Source organism: Bicyclus anynana, chromosome 7 (genome assembly GCF_947172395.1).
Source record: "Bicyclus anynana chromosome 7, ilBicAnyn1.1, whole genome shotgun sequence".
NCBI lineage: Eukaryota > Metazoa > Arthropoda > Insecta > Lepidoptera > Nymphalidae > Bicyclus > Bicyclus anynana.
Genome location: NC_069089.1, coordinates 10,494,359 through 10,508,836, shown reverse-complemented (window position 1 = coordinate 10,508,836; position 14,478 = coordinate 10,494,359). Strand labels below are relative to the sequence as shown.

At 35.9% G+C, this 14,478-nt stretch overlaps 1 protein-coding gene across 1 annotated transcript; it reads left to right on the top strand.

Annotated features, from left to right (window-relative positions):
• The first annotated feature begins 2,247 nt into the window (after positions 1-2,247).
• LOC112046479 (uncharacterized) lies at positions 2,248-4,930 on the top strand. Its single transcript, XM_052882599.1, has 2 exons — positions 2,248-2,424; positions 2,734-4,930. Exon 2 carries the CDS (start codon positions 2,755-2,757, stop codon positions 3,793-3,795), a length of 1,041 nt encoding a protein of 346 aa, XP_052738559.1. The 5' UTR covers positions 2,248-2,424; positions 2,734-2,754; the 3' UTR covers positions 3,796-4,930.
• Positions 4,931-14,478: the final 9,548 nt, after the last annotated feature.

Sequence of the window (14,478 nt, the reverse complement as noted above, 5' to 3'; positions counted from 1 at the left end):
GACAGCACCAACCAAAGAGTATGTATATTGGACTGTAAAATGACGTTGAATGGGTTCAATATATCCAAAGATTAAAGGTATTAATAATTTGTATCTATCTACTCGTATCATTATTGCTCCACAGTTTATGTATTACCCTTGTGTCTTATCATGGACATGGAACCAGTAGGAATAGACTAGGTACCATAAAAATATACATAGTAATAAACTGTAATAAAAACTGGAAACTAAACACATACCATAAGATAGGTAAAACACACACACACACACACACTGAAAACATTGAAATCTGCGGAGGAATCACATGATTTAATGCAACACCTTATTTGACAGATGAGCGGCTACGCTTAGCAGGCAGCAGCAGAGTTATCGGAAAAGGATCGGCATCGTATCAACTCCGGCCGCCCTCTATTCTTTATATGAAACTCCACACTGCCAAGAACACTAATCGTCTACGTAACGTATCGTAATCGTTTCGCCTCGGGACAAACTTTAACTGCGCGTATAAAGGCCATACAGACTACTTTAGTATTTTATTCAAGTACACAACAATTTGTTGGATTTACCGCCCAAAAATCGTTCGTTCTCAACTTAAATACCTCCTAAAGTAGTCTGTACGGCCTGTTAAGGTTTCCCTTTTTTTTTCGTGTTGAGTAAGTGCCGATGGCTCCGTGTGAGACCACTACGGCGACACCGGGGGGTTTGGGCGCAGAAGCATGAGACCCGAAGGCTGAAATAAAAATAGAGGACGGAACTATCACTGCGCCGTGCTTCTTACGACACCATTGGTCTCTTCGTATGGTCGAGAGCTGGTTGACCTTTTTGGGTAAGTAGGTAGAGGTACCAACTAGGTAGGGCTTTTGTGTGAAGTTGAAAACTTATCCTATACCTTTCCTATGCTTATTATTGAACTATTATTGAACTGGAGACCTGACTGGAGAGTAGTAGTTTGCCGCGTGTGGTTAGGTGAGGGGGCAAAGAAAAGCGTTTACTGTTCTGTACTGTTTATCGATCGCCGTTTACTGTTCAACTGGTTTAATATTACTAAATACATTAAATAAATAAATAAATATACTTAAACAATACACATCACTATCTAGCCCCAAAGTAAGCATACAGAGTAGCTTGTGTTATGGGTGCTAAGATAGTTGATATTATAATATTAATATACAATTATTATTACATTGGGTTAGTAATGTGTTCTTGAGTTGTTAATTGTTAGTGTGGCCTGCACGCCACATGTGCAGACCACATGCTGACTTGCAATTTGGTACGTTGTCAATAGATAATCTACGAACTAAATATTTATAAGGGTACGCTAATAATGATTATACAATAATATTTATATGGATAACGCTGCAGTAGGATTTATTTTATTGAAAAAAATATCCTAGACGGAAAATATTACGATATACCTACAGTTAGATATACATTGACTACGTATCTAATGAGGTTTAGCCGTTAGCTATAGCATTTTTCTTTTTAAGGTTTGTTTTTATACAGTAGGTAGGTCATTATTTTATTTTGTAATAAATGCTTATTGTATCTACGAATCGAACCAACCACAAATTGGATCTACTGCACATTGTATCTATCGCGAATTAGGTCAATTGGGCGAAATGAGAGTTGGAACAATCGCGCTTCTAACGATATAAAATAGCACAATGTATATTGCAAATATCGAAATTCTTTGGTAGGTACTTAGTACTCGTAGGTAGTGAACGTACCAAGCTTGAATATAATATATTGTCTTTACTTTTAATATTATCTAGCCATTCCGTCCAGTGAGTACCTAATTAAAAAAAATCTATAACTATATATAAAAATGAAATTCGTTAGTCTCGCTAAAACTCCAGAACGGCTGAACGAATTAATCTTATCTTGGTCTTGAACAATTGCCGGGAAAACTATTAAACAACCCTTTAATATTTCCCATACAAATGTTTAAGAGTCGATGGATAGGGGTAGGATAGGGTAGGAGTAGGGTAGGGGTAGGGTAGGGTATGGGTAAGGTAGGGGTAGAGTAGTGTAGAATAATAGATGATAATAATAGATAGGGAAGAAGTGCACATAAGTTCGCTTGCTTTTGCTTTTTGTTCGTTCGCTTTGAAGCTTGACACAGGTCCGCTAGTACATTATAATGAAATGATTGAAAAGTATATAAAGCAATAAAAGTATGTATCAGTGTGACATGGTGTGATTAACATCGATTAAAAAATCGTCAGCAACCGTTAAAAGATAGGGGAAATACGTACAAAATGACATATACGGACAAAATGACACAGGCATCTTATTTCAAATTCTGCCGCTTCTAGCCCGCCATAGATAAGTACATCACATGACTCTATCCGGTATTACTAACCTGTCAAAACGTGAACTCGCGCCAGTCTTTCGTTTGGGTGTCATGGCTGACGACAAACATTGGTAAGTTACGAGTTTTTTTTTAACTGCAGCGAGTTTTGTGTATTTATATTATATTTTTCATAATATTATCTTGTGTTTACATATGTTACATCCCTTAAGTACTTGTTGTTGCCTTCAAGTAGTTTTTTTTATAAATAATAATCATTTAGCATTTATTGTTGAATTTTGATTTTTTATAACGCTTTAAGGACAAAATGACATACATATGTAACGGACAAAATGACATAGATATGTCGTTTTGTCCATACGAACTCCACTATAGGTACCCAACACCTGTTTCTCGTTAACTAGCTGTTAATTTCTTTACAGATATTAACAGCTGATACCAAAATGCCACGTAATTATAAGCGTACGACTGATCGTCAATCCTGGAGTGAGGAATCAATGCGCAAAGCTATAGAAGCAGTTCGCAGTAATAGAATGGGCTGGCTGTTGGCTTCGAAGACATTTGGAGTCCCTCAAGCAACACTAAGAAGACATGTATCGAATAGTAACAAAACTTTAGAGTCGTCTGCAAAAGGTCTAGGATGTTGGAAAGCTACTTTTACACCTGAATTGGAAAAAAAAATGGTTGAGCATTTGAAATTACTAGAGTCTCGTTTATTTGGGCTGACGCGAACGTCTGTTCAAGAATTAGCTTTTGAGCTAGCTGAAAAAAACGGGTTTGCTCACAAATTTAACCCGCAAAAACGAAAAGCTGGTCAAGAATGGTTAGAAGGGTTTTTAAGACGAAATAAAGATATTTCTTTACGCAAACCAGAAGCTACTTCAGCTGCTCGTGCTCAGGCCTTTAATCGACCTCAAGTCAAAAAGTTTTTTGAGATTTACGGACATCTGCTGGAATCTGAGAAAATTGGGCCACACAGAATTTATAATACTGACGAATCAAGCCTGTCTACTGTACAAAAACCCCACAAGATTTTGGCTTCTACTGGTAGGAAGCAAGTTGGCGTAATAACTAGCGCAGAACGTGGAACTAACACCACTGTTGTTTGTTGTGTTAATGCTATTGGTACCTTTGTTCCGCCGATGATGATATTTTCTAGGAAAAATATGAAAAAAGAGTTGGTCGATGAAGCACCTCCTGGCACTTTAGGTGTAGCTCAACCATCAGGATGGATGACAACGGATTTATTTCTGAAATGGCTCAAACACTTTCAAAACTTTGTTAAATCATCTATTGACGATAAAGTTATATTGATTGTCGACGGGCATGTAAGCCACAAAGGGCTTGAAACTTTAGAATATGCGAAACAAAACGGCATTATTATTTTGTGTCTACCTCCACATTGCACTCATCGTCTCCAGCCTTTGGATGTCTCATTTTTCGCGCCTTTGAAGACATATTTCAGCCAAGAGACATCCAAATAGCTTAAACAACACCCAGGGCGTGTTGTTACACAATTTCAAATTGCTGGCCTGTTCAAAGAAGCTTATGGTAAGGCAGCTACAGTGCAAAATGGTTGTAACGGATTTAAGAGCACTGGGATTTGGCCTCTAAATCCTGAAATATTTCCCGATTATATGTATGAACCAGCAGAGACTACAAACATACCTGCACTGGCAGACACCACCAATATGCAATTTCATCAGCAAATAGGTCCTATTCCAGTTCCCATATCAGGACCCTCCACACAACAGCTAGACAATTTAATGTCACTTCCTGGAACGCAACATATAATCCGCGCCGTTACACCTGACAATAACGACACAACAGTTCAAACAACCGACTCTACTGAAACAACTGATAATTTAACAGCAAACACTGGTCAAGACCTTATTATACCTGCTGCAAATGAAAATTGCCCATCTATTGGTAATGAATTACATCCCTCATCTCATACTTTAGCAGTGCCTATTGAAGTTTTATCTCCTGTCCCAAAAGGACTTTACGTAAGTGGCCAAGGCAAACGTAAGCCAAAGAAACACCAAACATCTTTAGTTTTGACTTCCACTCCAAATATGAACGAAATTAAGGCTAAAAATGAGCCTAAAGCTCCTTCAGAGAAGAAAAAACGAAAGGTTACCAAAACCATATTCCATGAAGACAGCGAAGAAGAAAATTGTCCAAATTACACTCAAGATGACGAAGAAGATTGCGCATGCATATATTGCAACGATCTTTATTCACGATCAAAACCTGGAGAAGACTGGTTGCGGTGTTTAAAATGTTCGCATTGGGCCCACGCTTCTTGCGCGGACGTTTCTAAACGAACCAAGCGGTTCATTTGCGAGCTTTGCTTATAATTTTAAAACTTTTGCCGTGTATGTCATTTAGTCCGTATGTGGTATGCCATTTTGTCCATAGCATATGGACAAAATGGATTTCGTTGATCTCTGTTAAATTTAAAATTATTTTTTTTTCTACTTTGTTTATCTTTTAAGTATATATTATAAATCAAAGATATGAAACCTAAGATTACTGGTGTGCAAATATGAATGCGCTGTGATTTACCATTAAAGAGTTATGACCCAAAACCAAAACTATATGTCATTTTGTACGTACTTCCCCTATCTATATTACAGCTCTACTCGATGTGTATTGTTTACCAATAAACAAATTAAATAATACATAAAACATTAATACATAAAAAATTAACTTGTTCTTCAATTAATGAAAATAAATTGGATTACCTAATAAGTTAAAAATTAGATAATTATAGTTACTTTTGAATAACATTTTACATACAATCAATACACAATTTAAAATAAACATGCGAAATGACATGCGTTTTCTACCTTCATTTCTAATTTGTTTGATACTAATTCTAGGCTTTAGATATTCGTGTTTGGTACGAGTAGGTATACCTACCTACCTACCTACCTATCCAAACTTTTGAACAGTTTTAAGCGTTTTTCCCAAACTTCCCAGACGAACATTCTTAGTTTGCATTCAAACATTTTTTTAACAGTCTGGAAACTCGCAAAGTCTAGCGACGTTGAGCTTAGAGTGACTTGCAGCAATTAGAATTATTATTAGTACCTACCTGCGTTTACAAAAGATATTCTTTTTTAAAAATCAACTACTTAAACTACAGCCACACTCGATAAGTAATGTTTACAGGATGTCCCGTAAATATTACGACATACTCTACAGGCTGATAACTGACACCAAGGCCTAACATATATTGCGTTATTTTAGTAGGCCTTGATGTCAGCTGTCACCCTGTAGAGTATGTCGTAATATTTAAGGGACAACCTGTATATTATACCTTTAAACACGTACATACTCAACAATAGGTTTACTTATACTACGTATGTTGACAGTGCATGGGCACTCCTGAAGAGGTGTTCAATTTCAGTTTTTGCCTTGCTGACATATCGTCTATCGAGGATCAAATGGCTTATTATTTAATAATACAATACCTAACTATTATAAGTATTGAATTAAGTACTTACAAGTATCTCAGTAGAGTACCTATAGGCAATTTTATGGTAAAATAAATAAATATAGGTATAATTATATTTTTTTTTTCTCTCATTTATTTATTAGTTCCTTTTGTTTTAAATTTTTAACAATGTCAATATAAATATAAAATACAAAACACTATTAAAAATTTATAAAAAAAAATCAACCTGCGGGACATTTGAGTGCCCAAGCAACCGGTGGTCAGGGCTCCAGAGTGAGGAACCTCCTCACAATACGCGCCGTCTCAAGAATCACAGCCTTTTGTATACGTCTCTTGATACAACAGTTAAGCGAAAGCTTCTTAAGGTGTTGGTCGAAGCTTTTCGCTATAAGACCATTGACTGAAACAACTATCAGAACAATAATAGTTGAACGTAGTTTGTTTAACTTAACATCATTATAAATATTGTTATAATGATGTTAAGTTAAACAAATGTAAACAAAGCCACAAGCTGTCACTGTCGGGATATGCGTTGCGGTCGTCCGCAGGCTTGGCGAGCCGATTTCATAAATGAAGCACAATTTTTTTGGCATACAATGAAAAAAAATCGTCAGCTAATTGTGTATATATTTGTTGTAGGTAGAATGGCACCGCTGTACCGGAGTTTGGGATAGAGTATCTATGTCTTTAGCATAGAGTAGTAGTTTTTAGGTACAATTTTTTAAAGAGGTAAAGTCAGTTTTTGAGGTAGTATAGGGAGGTATCAGATTTTTTTACAAATAAAAACCACGTTATTCGTGAGTGTCATAGGGTTTATTCCCCGCATTTCTTCTAACGAGAGGGAATGGGGAACGGGAGCTAGGTGGGTGAAACCGCGAGGCACCTACCGTTCATAAGCTGCTTCGTTTCTATAAGAACGTCTCCCAGAAGACACGAGTATTAGTTTATCAAGTGACGGTATAGCCTATATGCTATTTTATGCAATTGCTTAGGACATCAGGGCACCAGAGACGATCGAGGAAAAAAAAATTGGAATCCCTCCGAAAAGTCCAAAAAAATATGAAATCATATTGTACCGACCCCCTGTACATGGGATAAGGGCAGGCAGAACAACATGTATATATAGGTACTCAGCGTATGGTACGTACCTACCTATTAACCTTTTTTTATTAATTCTTTGTAGGTAACTTAAGTGGCAATGAAAGATTGGGCACCATGTTACCTTAATCTGGCACTGTTCGTGAGCTAAGTGAGATTAATCTTCAGATCTCTTAAATCGGGGTTAATGAAATCCACGTCTGGATAAGAAATAACGAATTTCGTCTTTACTTGATGCACAGTGCAGAGTGAGACAGTTTAGAGGTTGATTGTGTTGCCACGACGTTGTTGTTTGAAGTTATCATAGATTGGAGGTAGTAAAGGCCATTCTTTGTAAAACGTAGTGATTATATATTCTTTAATTCTGTGTTCGTCTCTTTATTAAAGGAGTCGTTGGAAGCGGTTGTAAAATACTGCAACTTTCTAGCTACGAAGTCTGTTTAATGTATGTATAAGCCCCGGCAAGTAAGTTGAGCCAAACCAATGCCTGCGCAGATTCAATTATAAAATTAGTTAAACAAATGTTCCTTGGTTGCCCAGAAAATTTAAAAATTTTAAACCTTTTAACTTTTTAAGTAGTAGTTGAAACAGTACCTATAGCTGCGTTGCTTATTATAATACAAAACAAATATTAAATCAAAAGTTTAAAATACATACTTACTTCTACATGTTGTTAAGTTTTGGAGTTCTGTGATTTGGAATAACACTGATGACTTTGCTGGGCCTTTTATCAACATGTCAATACGTTTACTTTCTTTTACAATAATAATGTTAATCATTGATACAGAATTTTTCAAAGCTTTTTATATTTTATTTAAAGAATCAGTTATATTATTTTCATTAAAAAATACACCATTCTTCTTGCTCTCTTTATAGTTAGTTGCTTGTGTAATTTTCAAAACTTTGACCTCTCATATTGATTGATTCGACCATTCAATCAATATGAGTGGTCAAAGTTTTGAAAATGTCGTACGCGATTGTAATGGCGCTAACCTTGTATTGTGATTCCAGGTTATCATCCGAAATTGAGTTACTTCGCATGGTGCCACTTATAGGCCTCGTACTATACTTACTTATCGATTTACAGAAGATCAATATTGCTATAGAAGTCTTTATTGCGATCGCCTTAACTGTTATGGACAGACCAAGGTAAGGATTGGAAATGGTTAAAGTAAATAAGCTTTAAGAAAGTCGGCAAGAACTACTCTAGCGTAAATTGTAATTGATTTGTATTGCGATTATCCGCAACTTAATTAATTTATTTAGTTAATTGAGTTTACTATTGAAAGTTGTAGAGACTAGAGTCAACATTTTCTATAGATGCTACGGTTTCCGAGAGAAACGTACCTACTCATACCTACCTACATATTATTATGTTATTATGTATCTACCTCAAGATAAGATTTTTGTGTCGGGTCTGGGTTTTATCGCTCGGATTATATATACCTACCTAAACTAAATTATTCTCGAAGGTCCAAGATCCTAATTCTATTCGTAGCTGTTTGGGCTTGTCGTGCCAAGAAGGGGTTTATAATGACAGCATCATAGCCTGCCGATAAAAAAGAAAACAACCAGTATAACTATAATAAATAGAAAATCATATTACAATGAAAATAAAAATAATACCTATTACTCTACCAAACGCGTCCTCGATCAAAATTCGTTGTCTCGGTAGGTATACTATACCTACTCGTAACTGTACTTAAGTAGATACTTTTTTATCCATCCGTCGTGACAATCTCAAGCATCTCCCCGCTCTCGTACGTGTGAGATCGCAGTGATAGATGGCTGTTATCATTCTCCTCGAATCAGTATTGGTTAGCTTAAAAAAATGTTTATTTTAGGTAGGTTTCGATAACAGCTTTATTCGAACTCTTGGCAAGAAGCCAATGTCTATAATTTTGTCGATATCCTAAGATTAATGGATTATTTTATAGATATATCAAGCCGTGCTTGTTTATGTGGTCAAACGGAATATCTAGTTAGGTAGTTGATATCCACACTATTATTGGATAAGTAACGCATATCCAGTTTTAACTTTACAGAAATTAGTTATTAGAAATATCGTACTTATTTAGTTTTAGTTTTAATAAGTACAGTGTAAACTCCATGTAACGTCACTTGATTTAACGACAAACTCGCTAAAGCGTCGACATCACATGACTTTGACTTGCTTTCCATACAATGATACACTCTATATAGCATTACACCCACTCTCAATAACGACGATAACGATAGTAAAAAGTACCTTTTATGTTGCAAAAATTAGTGAAACCGCGCAGATGTGTACGTTTTTTGTCGTATAAATCCTAGCCCGTAATGTCAACATCATGCAAAAAAACTCTCGTTTCGTTCGAAATTTGTTCTTTTGTTTACAAATTGGGATTTCACGTGTAGTGGCTAACCATAATAATAAAATAACCATAATTCACCATGGCTAATAAGTAGAAGTCATTGACTTAATACATTATCATATTCTTAGTTGCTCACAAACTAGTGAGAGGTCTAAATAGAGGTAAATACCATCATGAAGTATAATATATTTCAAGATCGGATTTACCTCTATTCTGTTGTAGCTTCAATAGTACAATGTTGGGATAAAAATAGCACAAACTGAAAGTGGCTAATGCGCAATATCTTGATCCTTTGTGATGTGGATCAGTGCCATAAAAGTTTGCGATGTGGTTTCTTAGAAATATTGTTGGTCTTGTTTACACTTCAATAGGTTAGGAATTTGATGCATGGCACAATATGACCATATTTCACGGGTTGGAACATCGTCCCACATTTAGTCTGGTAGCGGGTAGCAGAGCAGACAATAGGTACCTACTATAGTCAGAAGTGGATTACAAAAATAAGAAAACCAATGTCAAACACAAGGTTATGATATTCAACATTTGTAAAGACAACTTAATTAACAAATCAAACTGTAACCAAAATAAGACCCTAGAATGGAAGAGAATGACCTTAAATGGAGTCACGCACTTGTGGACGCTGTGTGTAGGGTTAAAGGCGCCTTTGACTGTTAATAAACACTCCCTTTTTCCACTCAAGTCACTCTTCCCGCCTATCCTGAACAAAGAGTAAATTAATATAATACTGAAGCCGACCGTACGACGGGCGCCTTATATCGCAAGTCGTTCCCGTCAATCGATCGCTTCCCTTCTCTAACTCCCTACTCTTTGCAGATTACGAGATCGAACGACGTCATATCTGTCTCAGACTACTATTTCCTACAATATAACAATTTAATATTGTAATTAAATATTGTAAAGGCTTTTCTTAACAAAGATCTTTTCCTTCTTGCCTTTTAATAATTAGAATGTTCTGTAGATATTTGAAAATGGGTTGCAAAATTAGGAATATTACAATTTGCTTTTCTTTTGACTTAGGCCAAACACCGAAGCGAAGCAATAATATCAAAAAATCGTACTGAAGACATATCCCGTCTCCCGCAATTTGTCCGCCTTTCTTTTGTACAGAAACTTTAAAACGCTGTTTTCTCACAAAAGGCAGGAACATTTCTACAACATGTAAGTGTGGGTTACCAGATTGATAAGAAAACTAAATACAGAAAACTAGCGGACGCCCGCGGTTTCTTTCGAAAGAAGTCGCTTGTTCCATCCACTTTTTAATCCCATAACATAATGATACTCAATGTGCCCATTGCTAATAATATAACTACTAATTCTTTTAGTAGATTATTTTTATATATATTTATGATAGTACAGACTTTCCATACAAACTTTCAACTCCCATTGTACTCCCTTTAATTAATTTTGCAATAAAAACTGCTCCGAGGTCCTATTTCAAGTTTGGCAAATCGGTCTCACGGTTTAACCGTTAAAAGGACATGCACACTTACATTCGCATTTACAGTATTTCATCATTCATATCAGTATGGAAGTAAAATCGGATTTTAGGTTCGTTTGTCGTTAAAAAGGGTAAGTACCTGTTACCCTTTTTCCTCACGCACCATCGACTAGAAACCCATTTCGTTCGTGCTCTGAAACTATTTTTACCAAGCCACGATTGATGGTTTAGTTTCTTAGAAATCCTTGGTAGGTACAATAATTTCGTACAAAATTTGACTGGTCTAAGACAATTCGTTAATGTTGAATTAGTTAATGACTAGCACACGCCTGCGACTTTGTCCTCGAGAATATCAATGAAAACTTTCATTGTACGAGTAACGGACCATTTTTGTGAAAAATTCCGACACTTCCCACAATTATCGCCATATTCTAACAGATTTACGTAAAATCTTGACTAATTATATATGTAAACCTACCTCATGAATCTTTCTATTTATTGGTGGAAGCCACGTGAAAATCTGTTCAGTACTTCAAGTTTATCGCGAACAGGCAGATAGATAGACAGACGCAGCGGAATAAGATATGAATATTTATCTATTTTAAGCCCAATGGATTTTGATGTTCAGTAAACACAAAATGTATCATTGGCTAATGGCTGGGTTAAAACTAATTTATAGTCTGCAAACAGTGCAATATATTATGTATAAACAGCACAATATATTATGTTTAACAACTAATAATTCTTGTTTGAAAGCACAACTCGATATATTAATCACCGAACACTATAGTAGATTTTGTCCTCGCAGGAATATCTTCGATACTTATAATAAATCTGTAGAGAGGTCAATTCTGTACATGAAACATATTTCCAAAATAACTATCAGGGGGTGATTAGTGATCGATACTGGTGCCAAAAATGCAATCAGTATAATTTTTATCTGTCTGTATGTTCGTTATAGAAACAAAAACTACTTAACGGATTTTAACGAAACTTGGTACAATTATTCATCATACTCCTGGGCTGGTTATAGTATACTTTTTATCACGCTACGATCAATAGGAGCAGAGCAACAGAGTGAAGGGAAATGTTGGGAAAACGGGAGAAGTTACTCTATTTTTACAGAGATACTACTGTAAGGGCTGGATTAAAGAGGTCTAAGGGCGGATGAAGTCGCGGGCGTCCGCTAGTCGAGAATAAAAGTATTATTATTTATATTTCGTGCTATGTGCTATTCCAAATTGTATTATATCCCTGTACGAAATTTCATCCAGAACGTTTTAGCCATTATGGTTTAGAGTTAGTTCTGGAATTATAAATAGAGTAATGCCAACTTTGTTTTATATAAAAAGTAAGTAAAGTTCTCTATCTACTGTCCACTGATATTAGAAATAGGTAAGATTTAATTTTTTTTTGTTACGAATAGTCTTCGAAACCTTTGGACCGATTTTAAAAATTCTTTTACTCATGGAAAGCTACATTAGTAAGATAGTAACATGGACTATACATTATCCACATATTACAACGGAAATGGGAACTACGCGAGTAAAACCGCGGGATTCTGGTGTGGTAATGTGATTATGATGGAAAATTCAGCAATTAAATAGGAAACTTAGTGCAACTGGTAAAAGATATAAACTGAAAATCATATCTCTTCCTACCAATACATTTTCTACAGATTTCAAGAGTTTAAAGTCTTTGTAGCTACTTGTAACAAAAGTTGCTACCTAAGAGTGATTTTAGACTAGCGTATTTTTTGCGCGTAGGTATAAGGTCGTTTCAGCTTACGCGCTTACACGCACGCTACATCAGGTACGCGTTTTAAAAAATCGGACTCGCATAAACGGGCATATTTCGGCGTGTTCGCTCGAAACGGTGTGTCGTGTCAGTATCAACATAGATTCAGACGAAGAAACATATATACAAGCGGCTCGCGCTTATACGAGTTTAAAAACGCGTCAACGCTAGTACGAGTTAAGCCTGTGCCAAAAGGCGCGCCCTATACGCGCCTACATGGCGCTTCCAAAAACGAGTAATACGCGCGTATAAAACGCTAGTCTGAAACCGCTCTAATTGGCAGAAGCGAAATTGCCAACACTTCGTCTTTAGTTTCGATTAAGTGAATTATTCATGCCGGGCTTCTGTTGCTCAACTCTATTATCAGCCTCGAGTTGAGTGGAGTGCCAATTTATAGTGTGGATTAAAAATAGCCTTGTAGAGATTTTTGTTCTGTAGAACACGACCTGCGTTTTCTGTAACTACAAGCTTTTTGGTTTAAGAATTTTTACTGTGCAATTTTCTTTTTTTTTGTTTTTGGAACCAAGTTCCTTGTTATTCTCGTAGTAGTATTTATGGTATATATAGGGATGAAACTCACTTGGTGCCTTGCAATGCGATGGCAAAAATGATAATGAGGGTCCGTGCTGAATTAGTTCCTTACACTCTGACGAAGACTTTTTTACATATTTAAGGCCTTTTTCGATCTTTCTCTCTTAATTACATAAATGTATGACTATAAACTGAAAATATTAGAAACTTCTCCTTTTTTGAAGTCTGAGTAGTTACAATAGCATGCCAAATAAAATAAATATGAACTTACAGTTTAAAATGATACTCAATACCTAGATTATAACGAAATAATCACACAAAATGAGAATAATTTAGCTTCTAAGAGTTATGGAGATGAATCTTATTCCTAAACTTAACAACCGAGTCTGAATAGATATTCACTATTTAACTAGAGAATACAATGGCATAAATTTCCAAGCTAAATGAAGACGTTTAAAATTAAAGTGTTTATTATCTTTGCCACAAAGTTCAAAAGACAATCTCTAATGTCTAAGTCTAGATGATGAAATTCGCTATTAAGTTATATAAGGTTTTGTTAGTAGTTAGAACAGCATTAGCACAACTTTGGGGCGTATTTAATTATCTTAATATTTTAATTAGAAAGGCTCGTCTAAAACAAGAGTGTCACATGGTTTTTCACATTTAATTTTAAAATACAATTCTACTCTCTCTACAATTATTTCTTCTCGACTAGGTTAATCAACGATTTGAGGGTAGTTATAAAAAAGCGACCTTACCGCTCGTCCGCCATTATCGAGTTCAGTACGACACGGGCGGAGTTCGTACGCATGTATTTCTATTGTATTTTTCCAAATAACCCGGAAACCAGGTGGTGCTACGTGCAATTCGGCATTTTTCAGATTTTTCGTATTAATTTGATTTAATCTTGGTGTGCAAAAGGCAATATCTTGTAATTGTCGAGGCCGCGGGCCAGTTCATGTAGTGTTAATGAAGGCTTTGTCAAGGTATCCTGGGGACTAGGCGGGTCTGCAGCATCGAAAGGTAAGTGATTTACTCGTAATTGCTTTCGTTTCGGCCGTAGCTATTTACCAAGCGGTGCCAAGCCAAGCGATTTAGCGTTCTGGTACGATGTCATGTAGAAACCGAAACGGGTGTGAATTTTCATCCTCCTCCTAACAAGTTAGCCCGCTTCCATCTTTGATTGTATCATCACTTACCATCTGGTGAGATTGTAGTCAAGGGTTAACTAAAGAATAAAAAACGTTCGGTGGTGAAAATCTGTCCGAGTTAAGTAAAGGAAACTATCGAATTTTCCAACCAGCTATACAGTCTTATTTTCGTTGAAAATTTTACAAGTACCCTACAATATAAAATCTTTTAAACAAAAAAATTTAACCGATTTCAAAATCACAAAAATAAAGTAAAAAAACAAAAAATAACATCGTATGTGCTACCTTCTGATCACTTTGAAAGCGGTGCCAAG